The sequence below is a fragment of the Protopterus annectens genome, chromosome 13.part0, assembly GCF_019279795.1.
Source record: "Protopterus annectens isolate FY-2018-M chromosome 13.part0, PAN1.0, whole genome shotgun sequence".
NCBI lineage: Eukaryota > Metazoa > Chordata > Ceratodontiformes > Protopteridae > Protopterus > Protopterus annectens.
Window position 1 is genome coordinate 1,333,678,511 of NC_056747.1, and position 19,211 is coordinate 1,333,697,721.

At 37.3% G+C, this 19,211-nt stretch overlaps 1 protein-coding gene across 1 annotated transcript in view; it reads left to right on the top strand.

The window, feature by feature from the left end:
- The window catches only part of LOC122788286 (sodium channel protein type 4 subunit alpha-like), a 1,768,016-nt gene that overhangs the window by 1,255,960 nt on the left and 492,845 nt on the right, over nucleotides 1-19,211 (top strand). The window contains exon 14 of the mRNA XM_044055359.1: nucleotides 12,351-12,589. Within this exon, the coding sequence (XP_043911294.1) occupies nucleotides 12,351-12,589 (239 nt within the window). The remainder of the gene's footprint in view (nucleotides 1-12,350; nucleotides 12,590-19,211) is intronic.

Sequence of the window (19,211 nt, forward strand, 5' to 3'; positions counted from 1 at the left end):
CATGTCTGATCTTTCAGACATTCAGTCTCTGCATTTTGGAACTTGCTCTAGTGGGTCCCAACATTTCAAATGTTTGCCGACATGCCCACCAGTTTAGACATTCCTGAACAATGGGGCAACAAAAGGGTGATTTCTTTTGGAATTGGGAGTAGCATTGAATTCACCCATGAAGGCTTGTACGAGTCCTCATTTGCATATCTAACATATAAACCACAGAAGCTGCTTCCTAGACTTGATTATGATTTTTTTAACACTTCTTAGCTTTATCCTGAGAGTAGACTGTTTCAGAATCTAACCTAATCTTTAATAGAAGCAGTAATTTCTGAGGAGGGAAAAAAAGACCTCACATTAAAAAGTACGATGTCTAAAATATTATTCCCTCTCGTTGGGTTTCTTAATTATCTGTTCCAATTTATTTATTTATTTTTTTTATAAAATCTTTTAAAATGTAAATATAACTGCTTCTCAGACAGTGTAATTTGAGGTTTCCCAGAAAGATTGTTGAATCAGCTCTGTTTATATCCTGCAGTTAATTAGATTTACTTTGGATGTGCTCATGTGCAGTGCAAGCTGTGGAATGGAGTATGGTTATAGTTCATAAGTTGATTATCTTCACTGGCAATATAAACCTAACACAGGTAAATTGTATTAATTTATTTACTCACGTATTTATTTACTTATTTGTTTATTAACCAAGTTGGTGGGCTGGTATTTTGGACCCTTTCCAGTCACAACCCATGCACAACAGTAATTGCAGTGATTCAGAGTAGTTCAGAATCTTACAAAACAACACAGTAATTTCAGAACATAACATACAGTGTGATACAGACTTTTGAAAAAAAAAATTCTTAATATGTTCTTAACATAAGTCTGAATCTCAGAAAATGCTCTTGAAAACACCGGAACAATGTAACAAATGTAATAGCATTGCTTAAAAAATAATAAACCAAAAAATGAAATGTAAATATAAAACAATTGGTTATGCACAGGTGATTACTTAGTATTAGATTAGAGGTGCATTCTACATTTACTACAGTGATGTAGATAGGCTGATAGTTTAATGCTGAAAAGAAATTATTTTTCTCTTGTCCTTGAAACAAGCGCTGCACCAGGAGGTCCTTCTTAGATACATAAAGTACAGTTGCAGAAATTCCACTTACCTGTAACAGTAACAGTAGATGTTCATAGAACATGCTGCCTTACTGGCATTCAGGTAGTAGTACTCCGCTGCTCTCCCTCTGGCTGTCCTTCAAATTTCAGAACTCCTCCCACTGCCTGTCTGTGAGGGTGAAGAACCAATCATTAGGTAGGACGAGGGCATTCATTCACAGTCACAGACAGAACCCTTTCAATTTTCTATGGTCCAACAGGAAGAACAGATGGAAACTCATGCTTTGTGAACACCTCCTGTTCCAAACTAAAAAACACACACACACACACACACACACACACACACACACACACACACACACACACACACACACACACACACACACACACACACACACACACACACAACAAAAAGGGTGCTGAACCAAAAACACAACAGCAACTACAACAACCAGCTATATATACCCAACAAAAGGATGATGGTGGCAGGCTATTGCCAGGAAGGGAGTATGTATGATGATAGGCATCCTAAAAATCCACAGTCACCATGAAGCAGTTGTCCAGCAACAGAGGAAATAATGTCTACAAGGTGAGCATCTTGAACTTGGGGACCTTTACAAAAGCATTCAGAAAAGAAAGGTCCAACACAGGCCCCCAGGACTATTCTTTTTTGGGAAAGAAGAAAATTCTGGAGAAGAAACCTTCCATTCTAATTGAAGGAGGGGCTGGTTCTATAATGCCTGAGTCCAGCATGTACTGGTGAATAGGAGAAAATAACAAATCTGCTCTTTCCGATGAATGGGAACCTTCCTGAGCAGAGGAGGGTGGTCTTCCCACTTCCATTTGTAACCTCTGGCAACAGTGTTTAGCATTTAATAACACAAAGCCAGATTGGCAACTACAGAGGAATAAGTAAAGCATATTTAATAACAAGAATTCACACTAATCCACATAAATCCACAAAGCTTTCAGGTACTTCAAAGTATTACAGAAATTTTCAGCTAACATTGGGGGGGGGTGATATAAATAACAAGTCTGAGATAGCTGTCTCAGACTTGTTATTTATATCACCCCCAATGCTAGCTGAAAATTTCTGTAATGCATTGAAATACCATCTTCACTGTGATACAAGAACATACAAAGTATCAGAAAATCTACAAAAAATCTATAAAATATCTGCATGGATTGTGAGGCTCAATACAGATAAATTTCCTGGTCTTAATACTGCTGTAAGCATTAAACCTATTTTAAAGACAAACAGATGAAGTTATAATTGTCAGGTTTAATATGATGTTATAAAGAAATATGTTTTAAGCACATTTTATAGATTTTTTGTAGATTTTCTGATAGTTTATATGTTTTATATATTAATTCAGCTTTAAGAGCCTAACTGTGCATGTTTGAATGCTTAATTCTTACATGATTAGCTGGCTGCCACTTATTTTAGATATAAAATAGATTAAACAGATTTTTTGTTCTATCACACTGAAGAAAGGTTCTACTCAAAAGCTTTGTGGATTTATGTATATTATCGTGAATTCATTGTATGCCGCGGTGGTACAGGTTCTCCTGTTCGATTCTCGGCTTGGCTTGGGAGTGGTAAAATATAGTAACTTCTAGTGTTCTACCAAAATTCAGGCTAAATCAACTCGTAATGATTTTATTGAAAATAAGGTTTCATCTGTTAAAATCAACAACACCAAAGGAAAATCTTGATTTATTTACAAGAATTTCATCAGAAAAACAGCATTCACTAAAAATTCACGAGTTTTAAATAACACAACAGGAAATTACTTAAAAAACATCAGAGAATGCATCAGTACATGAAAACACACCCTGTCCCAATAATTAGTTTGATCAAACCAGAAAGTTAATAAATGTATACCTAAACAGAAACCACTGATCTCATCAAGGTATATAAAACATCTTAATTAAAAAGAATAAAGACATTCAGACTCCGCACAGAAGGCACTCTCAAGCCAACTGAACCAACCAACACCAGAAACCGACTGTAGAAGGAAAAAGGCTAGCTGGTAAAATATAGTAACTTCTGCACAGCCAACACTAGTGTTCCACCAAAATTCAGGCTAAATCCACTGTAATGATTTTATTGACAATAAGGTTTAGCGCTTTCATCTGTTAAAAATCAGAATTCCTCAGAACCAAAATGGAGTACTTCCAGTTCACATTTAAATAACCTTTTAAATTCAAAGGAAGTGGAGCTCTTAAAGAGAGATAGTCATAATAACTCCATATATACATACTACTATGCTAAAAACAGCTAATCATTTCAACAGATCCAGTGTGCTGATATAAAAAATGACAATATAAATATAATGACAATGTAAATAAATAAAAAATTATAGTAAATAAAATAAAATACACTCTGCACATACTAACTTCATCTTAAAACATACTCCAAATATATATAATAGTGAAATGGTAAAACTTGTATGACTAGTGCTCATAAATTGTAACAAGTCAACAAGAATCAAAATACAATGGCAACATCCGTGATATATCTATGCCATGATTAAAAATGGTTTAATACTTATATTTTCATTTATGCCAGGTGACCTAATGGCATCTGTCAAAATTTTCCACTTACTTTCTTTCATGGCTAAAAGTGCTTTCCAATTTGATCTATAATGGCAAATTTAAAACCATGTGATTCACCATATATGGATATGTGTTTATAAAGTGCATTGTTATTGTCTTTAATCTTTATCTTATAAATATGTTCATATACTCGTTTCCTAAGGGAGTCTGAATGTCCTCCCCGCATTTGAAAGACATGCGTGCGTAAATGGGTGTGCCTTCGTTGAAGGTTGGGCATCGAGCTGGCACCTCGGCGTTTCGTAAATATCTACTGCCAATCATTAGTGGACCGGAGTTCCACTGTGGTGACCCCTTACCAGGAAAAAGCCGAAAGACAAACATCGTGAATTCTTGTTATTACATACATTTTACGTATTCCTCTGGCATCTTCAGTATGGCTTTGTTTTATAGGTTCATAGGTTCATAGGCTGGTACTAGGCTATCAGCAATTCCCTGGCTATTTCTTCCCACATTATTTACTAAATACTTATTCTGTTGCTGTTGATTACATTTGTACAGTCTCTGGTCTGTTCATACTGAACAGTGTTTAGCCCTCATTCATTGGAAACCACTAATGGCAAGGCTATCTTGTTGAGATCTAACATGAGAGATGAGGCATTCAACTGTGGATTTAGTAAAGGTGGGTGTTGTGTCTTGGCATATTCAGAAGTTGGCAGGGAAGGTATCCTTTTTTTTGGAAAGGAACCCTTCTTGTTAGTTTTAAAGGAGTTGTCATCCTGCTAATTCCTTTTATTGCCTGGTTCTTGTTTGGTTGGTACATCTTTTAGGCCACCCAAAGTTATCTGACATAATGGAGGAAAACTTTGGAATAGGGAACATTTCCAACACTCCTTGAATCTTTTTACCTTTGTCATCTCATAGGTTCATAGGTAGGTACTAGGCTATCAGCCCTAGAGCCAATACAAGCCTAGCCAAAAAGGTACCCTGGCTTTTGCTACCTAAGAAAATTATTTTCCTGTGCCACTGTCGAGCAGAGCCACAGAAGTGGTCCCTGGGGTGAATTTCCTATTTCCCATCCAATCATCAAGATTTTTCTTGAAGAGTACTAAACAGGACCTTTGTTTGATATAGATAGGTAGTTTATTCCAGAGTATGGGAAGTCTCTGGGACAGGAATCTATCCCTCCGGCATGTTCTGTTTATTGTGGTGACAAGGTTTAGGTCCCTAGAGCGTGTAGATCGGAGGGATTGGGACTTCTTTAATTGGAGCATGTCCAACAGCTCTGGGTTTGACATAGCTTTGCATTTTAGGCAGAGATCACCTCTGAGTAGGCGATATGTGATGGAGTAAAGCTGGAGTTTTTTGAGACGGTCTGCATAGGGCATCTGTTTGAGGCTAGCAATCCTCTTTGTGAGGTATTTCTGCGGCCTTTCCAGTTGTTGTAGATGTCTTGTGAGGTACATACCAAAAGGGGCATTGTACTCTATAATGGGTCTAATGAGTGATGAGTATAGGGGAACAATGACCTCTTTTTTCCTGGATGAGAAACCTTTTGTGATGAGGTGTGCCACGTAGAAGGATTTCCTGACTACTGTGGCGATGTAATTATCAAAGCAGAGACTACTGTCCACCTGTGTCCCAAGGTCTCTTATCACACTTTCGGTGTTAAGTATACTACCACCTATGTTGTAGTTCATGGGTACAGAGTTTTTAACAAAGGGGATGACAATGCACTTTTTAGCATTGAGCTTGAGGCCATGGCTTTGACACCAGGCATCTGTCTCAGTGAGGCCCTTTTGTAGGATGTCCACATGATTAGGAGTTTCGATTATGGCTCCTAGTTTGCAGTCATCTGCGAACTTGGTTAGCCAAAGGCCTTCTGTGTTAGCCTGTACTTCAGAGAAGTAGATACCAAACAGGAGAGGACCCAGGACTGAACCCTGTGGTATTCCACTTGTCACTGGTCTGACATTGGATTTGGAGTCTGCTACTTTCACAGTGTGGGTTCTGTCAGTGAGCCAGTTGCCAACCCATCTTGTGACATAGGGATGTATACCTAGTTTAGTGAGTTTATCTATACTTCCAGAGTGGGGGTTGGTGTCAAAAGCCTTGGCAAGATCTAGATAGGCTATGTGAATCACCTTACCCTCGTCTATGGCTTTGGTGACTGCTTCAAAGAAGTCTATCAGGTTTAGGAGACATGATCTGCCTTTTACAAACCTGAAATGGGTGGGGTCCAGAATTTTGAGATTGCCAATGCCTTTGTTTATAAGTTCCATGATGATACATTCCATGGCCTTGCAGACCAGGCTCATCAGGCTAATGGGGCGGTAGTTCCCGGGGTCCGTGGTGGCTCCCCCCCTTGTGGAGTGGGATAACCATTGCTCTGCGCCATTCAGCGGGCACAAAGCCTGAGGTGAGGCTATGATTGAACATGATACTTAGGTGGGGTGCCAGTTCGTTCTGTAGTTCATGTAGAATGCAGCCTGGGATGTTGTCTGGTCCCATGGATGCTGTGTTCTTGGCTTTGGAGAGTGTGTTTTTTACCTGTGCAGTCATGATTACAGGAACTTTGCATTCTTCCAGTATAGAGATTTAGGCAGTGAGAGGGGGTAAAGTTAGCACTGAACCTATCTGCCAGGATGTTGACAATATCAGTTGGGTCTGTATATTTAGTGCCATTGTGCTGTAACTCAGAGCAGATCTGAGTGTTGCCATTGAGATTCTTGACATAGCTATAGAATGCTTTGTGGTTGTCTTTAGAATCAGTGGCAATTTTGTTTTCGTAACTAGCTTTGGAGGATTTTATCAGGGATCGCAGCTTCTTACTGAGGCTGACCAGGGAGCTCCTCCACTCATGGGATTTTATTCTCTTTTGCAACAATTTCTTCCTTCTGTTATACAGTTTGTTTATGACAGGGGACCACCAGATTGGCTTCCTTTTTTTGGAGGATAGCATCTTGGTTCTGTTTGGGATAGCATGATCTAGCATGATCCATGCACTCGTGTAAGTGCTTATAAAGTGCAATTGTGTAGTATTCAGTAGTCATAACTGTATTTTCCATCTGCATGGGTGTCATGAAGTTCACCATTTCTGTCTTAAGAAGCATGAAGTTGGCTTTGGAGAAATTTTTTACCGTGGTTTCCTTAATGGGGGGTGGGGGCAGGATGTGGATATCAAGGGTAATTAGCTTATGGTCGGATCGGACCAATAAGGCATTGACTTCAGGTGAGGATTGAGGCTCCTTGATTACTGGGCCAAAAGAGGGATGTCACAACCCCCTAATCCCCATTGACAATGCTGCATTTCCAGAAATAATGTCAGCCCCCTCCAAGGCAGTTTTTGAGGCATGTTTTGACACCTGAAAAACATCGGAGACAATATCTTTAACATATACCTTTTGCTGTGCAGGTGGTGATGCAGCCAACTCTTCTAAATTGTACATGCATCTCAGCACAAACATCCACATACAACACTGGTAGTTAAACACTTTAAAATCTACTGTTCTGGACTGCTCCAGTTTCTTTCCCTGAAATTCTAGCCACTTGCCTAGTTTGTCTTGAGGGATAGGGTTAGTAGAAGACATGCTTTGTTTTCTTATTAGCAAATGTCACTTGGTACACAGAAGCAGATTCTGCAGACAGAAGGGCTTGGAGGTCACGGAGGGCTGAACATATCCCAAATCTCTTAAACACTTTCTTAAGCAAAGCCTCAATAAAGGGAGGGGAACTATAAGCTTTCTTGAAAACATCCTGCAGTGCTGGGCTTAATGGTAGAAAGATCTTGATGTTTGGGTCCTCATCCTCTAAGATATCATAAACCCCCCTTTTTTATCCAAAATGCTGCCAGAAATAGCTACCAGTTAAATACATCTCTAAATATAGTCAACAACTGGAAAAAAAGAAAACATTTGTTTGGGTACCTGTATCTGTTTATCATCAGAGGAATGTGACTGTTCTGAGTCATACAGTTCAGAGTCCTCAGACACAAAATCTCCTTCAAAAGGAGCATTGGTGAATTGATCAGATGTTGTAGTGCCAGTGTTACTCATAACCCGGGTATGCACCCCATAGTCAACTACTTGAACAATGGATCTAACCATAACTATCATCTCAGGTGAAAAAAACAATCAAAAGACTGTTGTCCCACCACCTCATTAGTCTTCTATCTCTTTTTGGAATAAACAACACTAGTGGGACAATCTCCTGGGGAAAAGTATTAATACTGGCAACAGATTCTGCACCTCTAACTTTCCCAGTACATGAAGAGTTTGGTTCTGCCATGCCTGAAGTGGCAATGGTACAGCTCTGGAGGATGTGTCTGACCCTAGTGTCATGCACATTTGTGGTACCTTTACCACCCCAGGAGGACCTGGAGGTAACAGAAGGCAAGTGGTCCAATATTCTGCCTGAAGCTAAGGCTACTGTGTAGTCACAAGCTGTAGGCTAAGAAATATTTTTTATTTATCTTTTTTTTTTAGGTGCAGATGAGGAAGATGATGAAGGGTCTGAGTCCATCAAATCAGGGGACAAGAAACTAGCCTGCTCAATACCAAATACAGGCTGCACAGTCAGCCCAATAAGAAGATGGACAAATTGTACTACTCTCCCTCTAAATAGCAACCTAAAGACTATTTCTGTAGGCATACAATTCTGAGCACTGTACTAAGAAAATGACAGTATTTTCAGTAATATAGTTCAAAGCACAAAAAGTACGCACAAAGTGCCCTAATTTTGTAAAATAAAATGCTAGTTTCGGTCCAAAGGAATGGATACAGTATAAAACAGTATTAAATAATAAAAAAATCGTAAACTGATGAAAGCTTCCTGTCAAAAACATTTACCATACAAAATGGTACCAAAGCGAACTGAAGTCTATTTCTACAGGGGTTGCTATTCTAAAAGCTGCACTGAATAAAATAACAGTTTCAGCAACGCAGATCCAAACAAGCACAAAATACATTCAGAAAAGTCCCATAATTTTGTAAAAAGGGCTAGTTTCAGTCAAAATGAATGGATGCAGTGTGAAAGAGTATTAGACAACAAATAAATCATAAACTGATGAAAAATTATTGTCAGAAATGTTTAACTTACAAAATGGTAAGAAATTTGCAATTTAAATGAGAAAAATAAATAAATAAGTAAAATGTTGTAATCCTACTCAATCACCTCAAATAATCATAAGCCCAAAGGAAAAAATCAATATCAACAAGTATTCATGTCAAAATTTCCAAATTTAGCTTTTGAGCAATAGGCCTTACTGTACTAGTCAAAGTAAAAACAGAAACATATAGAACATTTCTAATCAGAAATATCAGTCAACGTAGCAGGATATACCACTCAAGTACTGATAGAAAATGCAGAGAGAGGAAAAAAACCCAGAGCTCTGCAGCTGATGTCACCCACTTTGAGAAAAACATTACCCCAAGAGATCTTTGTCTGACTTGTGCAAAAAAAAACTGAAAGGGTTCTCCCTGTGAGTGTAAAGGGTTGTTCTGGTCCTGCCAGGTGATTGGTTCTTCATCCTCACAGACAGACAGTGGAAGGAGTTCTGAGCTTTGACAGGCTGTCAGAAGGAAGGCAACATGGCACCACTAGCCATACACCAGTAAGACAGTGTATTTGTTGAACATTAAGTATTTGTTTGTATTTAGTATAGTCTATTTTTCTAAAGTTTAGTGTGAGGCTTCTTTTGGCTGACACAGTCTTACTAAAACTCCTTACACTACATCATGAATGAATCAAGGTCACTGTGAGCTGTTTAGTTTGGTTTTCAATTTGGGACATTATTTTTCATAGAATAGTTTTAAAGGTGACTGTATAAAACATCAAGCTTGTGGAATTTGTACCAGCTAACTGATTTGCTTTGCTGAGTGAGATGCAGTGGTGCTCACTACCCCCATTTTTGCAGGTTCTAGCCTTAATCTGAAACTATCTTTTATGAAGAAAGACAGTGTAACACCTCCCTCACAGAGGGTCAGCAATATTGTCAGTCCCTATTCCCCCTAACTGGTGGAACAACAGAGGTGTCACCAAGACCATATTCTTCATGAATAGGAATGCTCAAGATGCTCACTTTGTTATTTAGACTTCTGTCATTCACAAGTGCCAGCATCACTTCACTTTATTTTTTGTAATCCATAAGCTGCAAAGCAGGCCAGGGACTCACACATATATTTTCAAGCAGACACTGAATCATCTGTCTATAACAACATGTTCTGTGCCAGTAGCTAAATGTGAAAATATTATGCTAAATCTGTAGAGCCATTCAATGTGGTGAAAGTATTCATCTCAGCATGGTGAGGGTTCCATTGCTAGCAAACATAAAAAAAACTGTATCCAACCGCAGCATATATAGGGTGACAGAGCTGAGACTTTTAACCCCTATGTGATCCTGTGGTGTTTTTAGTCAAGCAGCTGCAGCCTGTATTTATTTTCAGGCAAAGAGGTCACTGTTATTTTTTTATTTTTTATTTATAAATCCTGTTGAGATGACTATATTTTATGTACATCTTGGAATTACAGATCACATCAACATTATTAGTGCTTGTAGGATGTTCTCTGAACTTTAAAGAGCTATGATTCCTGTCAGGTACTTTAAAACTGTACTGCCAACAGCAATATTCATGAGGTGCTCAGGTTTAAGAGCATATGGCAAGTGAGCATGGCTTCCTAGAGTTAATCTAATATCTTAACATCAAAATAATGTTCACACTGTGTAACTGAAGGACAAGACTATAACTACTGGCCTCCCAAGATTCGATACAGCTCTCTATTGAAATGTCAACACTCAAAATAGCGAGTGCCGACAAGCCAAAAAAAAAAGATTGAAATTACAGTAGCAGAGTGACTCTCGAACAATGTTCTTCTCCTTAAAACCTCTTTTTTGCAGGGGGGGGGGGAGTCCCCCCAAACTTATAAATACCAAATCTCAGAGAGATCGCCACACCTCAGAGAAAGTAAAAAACAAAAGATAAATCTAACAAAGCTAGACTTTCCATTCTGTGATTTCTTGAACCTCTTGTATTAGAGGCAACATGGGATATATGCAAATGACCCTTTAAGGACATTAGTTGTTTCAGCTGTTTGGGAATTCTGAATGTTCATGACTTTTTTCTTTTTAAATCTATTTATGGACAAATTCCGGCCAATAAAGCCAAACCCCACTAGCTGTGGACATGCATGTTTCAGTTTTCTACTCTACTTTAGATATGAAATATCTTGTGCATTAACTGTGTGTGTGTGTGTGTGTGTGTGTGTGTGTGTGTGTGTGTGTGTGTGTGTGTGTGTGTGTGTGTGTGTGTGTGTGTGTGTGTGTGTGTGTGTGCGTGTGTGCGTGTGCATGTGTGTTTATGTTTGACTACATTAGATACTTCTGGTATACAACTGGTGGAGCTCATGAATATAGTTACTATAAGCAGGAAACATTATTTCTGGTTATAACCATGGAACTCCATGACTTTCATAGCTGCAGAGGCAGTTGTCTACAGGACATGTAAGTATTTGTACCACTTAAAAATGTTAGTGTTATTATCAAAGAGTAAAGGATATTTTGTAAAGATCAAGCAGTCGCTACTTTGTTTTAGACAGCCTTCCTCAGTCAGTATATAAAGGTTAAATTCCCAGTAAGCCAAAATTCTGTGACTGCTAATATTGCTCCTTTGTGGTTTGGGGTTAAATGAGCAAGTTTAGATTAAATATGGGATTCTTGCTGTAACTTATAATTTTTTCTGAGACCTGCAAATTAGTGCCTATTTTACTATTTAAAATATGTAAGAGAACTTGTAGAAACACAAAGAGATGGGGAACATTTCCAATGAGTCCAACAGGGATCAGGGATGTAGACAATGAATTCCATTTTAGACTCACAAATGCTTATTGCTACCCCCAACTAACCTGGCATTTAAAAAAAATGGTCACTTCATTCAAGGTGTTGCCCCGCAGCATTTGATGTGTACAATATTTCAGCTGCTCATTCAAAAACGATTTAGCAATATTATTTTTAGATCTGTAATCCTTTTTGTAAGCAAGTTATGCATATATTGTTAGAGGCATTAATTTAGAATGTTATAGACAAAATATGACTTGATAAAGCCCCAATGTTTATAAATGATGTTCAGAAAAACAATGTACAATGCAGAGTATAGAAAGTATTCCCGGCTACACCCTTGATGGGGATATGAAGTAAGGAGAGAAATTAAGAAAACTGAGAATTACTTGGATACACAAGATGTCACTTTCTATTTTAAGTCTGTGTAAAAACTTGCTTCCTTAAGATTCCACAAATTAATTAGGTCAACTGAATATGTCTACCTGCTGATCTATAATGTTAATGTTTTCTGATGTCTGTTTCCTCTTGAAGAGTTTCAGGTAAAACCTATCGTATCAGTTTTGCTTATATTGCTTTCAGATTTTCTAATCTCTGCATGGACATGGTGTAATTGTGACACATTCAAAACTATGATTCTGCATGTATTGCCATGAAAGAATAAACATATTTCATCAGTGTTTTACATCTTCTCACAATGGTAAGGTAAAAAGATTTACGTTATTCTCCCACATGCTCCAGTGCTGAATGCTGTTTGTTGAGAATTATAGGAAGGCCAAAAGTGTACAATATGAGTATAGTACAACAATGCAACTGCTGTATACTTAACAATTTCTAACCATTTGCTTTACAGAGTTAGAAGAAGCCCAACAGAAATGCCCCCCATGGTGGTACAAATTTGCCAACAAATTTCTTATCTGGGACTGCTGTGAACTGTGGGTGAAATTTAAAGAGAAAGTAAAGTTTGTGGTGATGGATCCATTTGTTGACCTGGGGATTACAATCTGTATTGTGTTAAATACTCTCTTTATGGCAATGGAACATTATCCCATGACACACGAGTTTGAAAACGTTCTCTCTGTGGGAAACCTGGTATGAACATTGCATGGTATGGGCATATGTGTGCACTGCTCAGGAGAGAAGCTGCTATGCTGTTTTGGTTGTATTATTACTGCTGTAGTTTGCTGCTCACACTGTAAAAGACCTTGATAGCACTTTCACATCTATACAAAACACTATGAGAATATACTGCACTGGACTAAAGATTTTATGAAATTTATTACATCAAGCAGCAAAAATCTCCTAACAGGTGGTGCAGTGTCCACTGTCTTTCGTTGTCGCCTCACAGTAAGATGTTGTCCTGTTCGATTCTCAGCTAGAGTGTCTTCTGTGTGGAGACATGCATGAATGGGCGTACCTTCGTTGAAGGTTGTGCATCAGAGCCAGCAACTCGGTACGTAAAAATCTACTGCCAATCATTAGCGGACCGGAGTTCCGCTGTGGCGACCCCTGACCGGGAAAAGCCAAAAGACACAACAACAACAACAACATAAAAAGTGTCAGGCAATAAAATATCTCCTATGACCCAACAATCTACACATCATCATGTCTGGCAACTGTTGCAGAGGGTTAAGGTTGTCAGGTGTAGTTCCAGAGGGAGAGGGTTTGATTCTGTCAGCCCTCATATGCCTACTGTGTGACCTTGAGTAAATCACTTTGATCCCAGGTTGCCCCTGAAAAGGGACTGTGTGTCCAGTGGGCCCGCCTACTTAATAAAGACTTATTATTATTGTTATTATTAACTAAACACTTGCACGGTGTATCAATCAATGCATCACTTGGTGCACCATATGGTGCAACACATAACACTAGTGCACTAAAATTCCAGCATACACTTACAGGAGGGATGGTGGCCTAATGGTTAAGGTGTTTGCCTTACAAACACAAGGTGCAGGGTTTGAGTCTCACAAGGGATAATTGGCTAGGCTTAAAATGGCTCGCAAGAGCAGTTAGCCTAGTACTAACCTACTAAACTATGAAACTATATCGTAAGTTTACCCCAGGGGTAACATCTGTGTCACTACTAGACAGGGGCACAGTAAACTAATTCTATTATATAAGGGGACCTTCACTGTGTCACTACTAGACAGAGGCACAGTATTCTAAATCTATTCTGTGCATTTTTGTACCATTTCATGGGGGTGGCGAAAGCCACATCACTATGGCTAGGCTTACAAATGCCCCAGGGCAGATAGCCTAGTACTAAACTATGAAACTATGAAACTATGCATTCACCAGCTCCATTGTTGTGCAGGCATAAAGTCCTGATTATGACCCAGATGACCCAAGTTTCACTAGTGCCTTGAGTGTTAGAGAAGTTAGCCAGGGAGAAACAGAGCTGTGGAGCATGTTCAGCTCTCTACAGAGATGGTTGGGGTGCACATGTCCAGGGTGTGTACTCTGGACAGGATCCCAGGTATAGACTTGAGATTATCAGAGGCAACTGTCTTTCAAGGGTCAGAACCATTAGTGGATGGCACTTGTGAAAGAAAGAGACATGCCCATTGCATATACACACTGCATACTTTGGGGACATTTACAGCATGTGAAGTGCAAATGTCTAGGATTTAACTAATCCCCCCATTCCCCAGTGGAGAACAGCACCACTTCTGACACTCAACCCTCACATCTAAGAGGAAAAAATGTGCTTTTGCCTCCAGGAGACATGAATGGGCTGGGTGACTAAATTAGGAAAAAGATTTGATAGTCAACCAGGGATCAGAGCAAGATAAAACATATAAACATACATGTGTTCACATATATAAGTGCAAGAACACCCTTAAATGTACCATATTAGCTAGGATACTATTTCTGCAGGACACACACACACACACACACACACACACACACACACACACACACACACACACACACACACACACACACACACACACACACACACTGCTTTTTAGAACTTGCTTTTCAAATAATTTTGTGGGGATTATAACCCTAGGAAGTAGCCAGTGGTACACACACTGCTTTTTAGAACTTATTTTGCAAATCATTCTCAATGTAATTTACTTGTTATGTCCTGGAACCTGCTGACTTGCACTTAGGATTTGGATATTAGGATTTACTGATCTGAGTAGTGTCTCTCAAACCTGCTGACCTGTACTGCATTTTGTGGGACTTGCTGATCTTTGCAACACCTTATCAGGCTAAGTTACTACTCTACAGTGATACAAAAGTATTTCAGTACCTTATCAAGCTAAGTTACTACTCTACAGTGATCCAAAAGTATTTCAGTACCTTATCAAGCTAAGTTACTACTCTACAGTGATCCAAAAGTATTTCAGTACCTTATCAGGCTAAGTTACTACTCTACAGTGAACCAAAAGTATTTCAGTACCTTATCAAGCTAAGTTACTACTCTACAGTGATCCAAAAGTATTTCAGTAACTTATGTGATGCCCACCACTGCTACCAATATGTGATGGCCACCAATATGTGTTATCCCCATGCTGACACTGGAGAGGGATGTGCACTTTGAATACAAATTAATACACTCAGTATTCCCAGATGCAGTCCTCTCTGTGTCAAGTACAGTTTCCCCTAAGGGTACACAGGGAACACACTCTGTTCGAGGTCTGGATGTCTCTATATCTGTCTCCCTCCACGTCCCTAATAAGACTCCAACTGGTACAGCTCACACACACACACACACACACACACACACACACACACACACACACACACACACACACACACACACACACACACACACACACACACATACACACACACACTCTGTAAGATTTGATTGTCCATACACACACACACACACACATACACACACACATACACACACACACTCTGTAAGATTTGATTGTCCATACACACACACACACACACACACACACACACACACACACACACACACACACACACACACACACACACACACACACACACCTGGGAAAGGCAGGTACAGATTTACCTACTGTGCCCCCTTCTGCCAAGCGTATAAGGTAGTTATAACTGCCACCAGACACTCTATAATCAGCTACTCCAAGGCCCTTAACAAAGGGTGTCCAATTATACTGTGTAATATTAATACTAATACAAATGGTAGTAGTTCACAAAGATGGCTAGATCTTCTGGAGTAGCCCACACAGTGTCACCAAATAAATATAAGTACTCTCAAAAATTAAATACAAGGACCAGCCACAATAAAAGTTTAAAATATATTTAATAATAAATAATAAAAGCGCATGAAAATACTGAATATATATATTCACAGTAAACCACGGAGTTCAAATCACAGAAAACATTGAAATTAACATTGATGGACAGACTCATGCAAATAAAGACAACACTGTCTGAACTAAGCTTCACTATATTCCTTTTTTTTTTTTTTTACCTTTAAATATAGCTGTATTTATTGAATCTCTTATGGGATTTCGTATAGGATTCAATTTTGTTTGTAGTGACAATGAATGTACAAAATATATTGTGGATGTCAAAACTATATACAAATAACAATGAACAAGTGAAAATAATGTAAGGATTAAACCTTGCATCCAGCCTGGAGTTATAAACTCCAACTTAGAGTAGTATTTACCACTCAAGTTAACCCCCTACCCTAAGCAGCAGTACCTCAGCTACCACCTTATCAATTTAATACTAGTTATATTTAACTGAGGTTAACAGTTTTCAATTCAATTATCTAGCAAGACAAGACTACACATTTGGTAAAACAGCATCATATAAACTAAAATAAACCTTTTTTTTTTTTTTTTTTTTTTTTAAAAACTGTTCATGCTACTATATACATCCATGTAATATAAAACACTTGTATTCAAATAGCATTCAAATAATCTTGATGTTAGAAATCAAGAGGAGAGAAAAATAAGTTCTAACATTCATTTAAATCAAAAACTTTGGCTAATATGATTCAGACATTACATATATTAAGATGCATCTATTTTCTGTCATGTGAATGCAATTAACAGCTTCCAAAAAACCTTGAATTGCTTGTATATGAGCATTTACTCAAACTCATTATTGTCAATAGAATAAAATATTGTATTCATAGAAATTGTTATAAATCATACTGCATAGTTATGCAGATTCTCAGAAACACTTATATACATATATACACACACACACACACACACACACACACACATACATAGATATATATATATATATATATATATATATATATACACATACACACACACACACATACATACACACACACACACACACACACACACACACACACACACACACACACACACACATATATATATATATATATATATATATACATACATACACACACACACACGCACACACACATACACATATACATACATATATATACATATGCATACACACACACACACACACACACACACACACACACACACACACACACATACACACACACACACACACACACACACACACACACACACACACACACACACACACACACACACACACACACACACATATATATATATATATATATATGATCTCACTGAGTTGTGTCCTTACTTAGCATTATCTTACTTGCTGTCCCTACAATAAATCTGTCTGCTTTATACAAAATAATGCACAGCAAACACATTTTAGTAACCAGATTTTACAACCATGCTATACTACTGCTTTAAAATATATCACATGACAATTTCTTCCAGTATAGAGTTATAAAATTATTTATGCTTGTCAATCAGATGAATTAAATGAGTTATAGTAATGTATATGTTTGGAACATAAGTTTTTAACACAGATTATTAAGCTGCTGTTAAGTAGATTTTCAAAAATACTTGAATAAATGTTTCATTTTCTATGCCTTCTAAAATAAGACATTTACTTACTACAAGAAACTGTATCATTTAAATTCATTATAACTGATATATTTTATGAATTATAACATAGATATTTAAGTAATTATATAAAATAACTCACATTTAGATGTTAAAGAGTTCATTTTCCTTCACATAGTCGCATTTATATAATTTCTATTTCCTGGTAGAGTGTCATTCCTGAATCTGTGATGTGTCAGTGTGATATCTAGGTCAAAGGTGAGACTAGCTGCTTTCAGCTTCTCTGTGAGAATTCTGAGAGTTGAAGCTTTTGAAGTAGCTCATGGACACTGTGCATGAGACAGCCCACATCCCAGATTGTCTCTCTTAACATTTTGGCGGGAAACTTATTAAAAACTAGTGACAAACATTCATTTAGCAGTGTAAATGCATCTAAACATGACAAAACCTTCACAATGTATTTTACAGGTTATTACAGCTTCTATATAAGTGAAATTAAGCCCAAAATTATTAATAAGTAATAAAACTCAATATTTTTGTCCCAACTCAATTTTTATGCAAATCTTATTATTTACTGTGTCTATATGATCAAAAGCATTTCTATATATTAATAAAGAAAAGAAAAGAGAGTAGAAAGTAAAAGGGTGTAAGGCAGAAATAAAAAAATGTAAGAGAAATCTATAAGAAGTATATACAATGGAATATTACTTACTGTTTATATTAATAGAGTTAAAATAAAACATATTATTTACTATTATTTAGTTCTAATTATTATTAGTTAAAGCATGACAGATTATTTACAAACAAGCATAAGCAGTGTAATCAAGAAAGTATAATTAGGAATAGCATTTGAAGAACATATAAACTTTTTACAAGGAATAAATATGTTATTATTCTATTAATCATATTTTCATTACTCTTCTCTCCCTGCCCTCCCCCACCCTTTACCCACTACATAATCTAAATAGAATGTCATTGTTTAAACAAAGAAAAGAAGAAAAGAAGAAGAAAAAAAAGATAAAGAAAAAAATGTATCAAATTACTGACCTTACTTCTCCTTTTCAGAAAGAGAAACCAGTTGAATCACAACTTGCCATTAAATCTCCAGGTATTTTGACTAGTTATGAAACAAAACATTTCTTTGCACAAAGGGAATAACTTTGATTAAATCTTTTTCAAAATATTTGTTGCTTCTTGGAAATGCAGGAACTATATTTAAAAAGATTAATGAAATAAAATGATGAGAGAAGAAAAAAAAAAAAAACATAGAACAAATCATTTGTTTTTTAGTCTCTTCTTCTTCTCTGAAGTCTTCCACGAAGTTTCAGTTGCCAGTCTCTTTAATGAAGGACTAGCCCATTCCATTTCTTCTATTTTATCCAAAATCTTATTTTTTTTGATAAACAGTAAAGCAGAGTCTAAGTCATCGAAAATTTTAGGACCATCAGGAAGGAAGATTTTAAGCTTGGCAGGAAACAGAAGGTATGTTTTAAACTGTGCTTTTTTAAGCTCCCTTATTAGTGGCAGAAAAACTTTTCTTTTAGCTATTACCATGGAAGAATAGTCATTGTCAAAACGCACAGTTGTCTCATTAATCTTAACAGGAGCTTTAGCCCAAGCAGATTTAAGAACCATCTCTTTATCAAAAGATGATAGAAATCTAACTATAGCTGATCTAGGATAGTTTTTGTTAGAGTTAGTATTAGCTATAGATCTATGTGTTCTTTCGATACCAAATGAGAATGCTTCTGGTAAGTCTAAAGTGTTAGGGAGCCATGTTGTTAAAAAAGAAGTAATATTGTTACCTTCAATATTTTCTGGTAGTCCAAAAATCCTAATGTTATTGCACCTAGATCTATTTTCCAGGTCATCCAGCT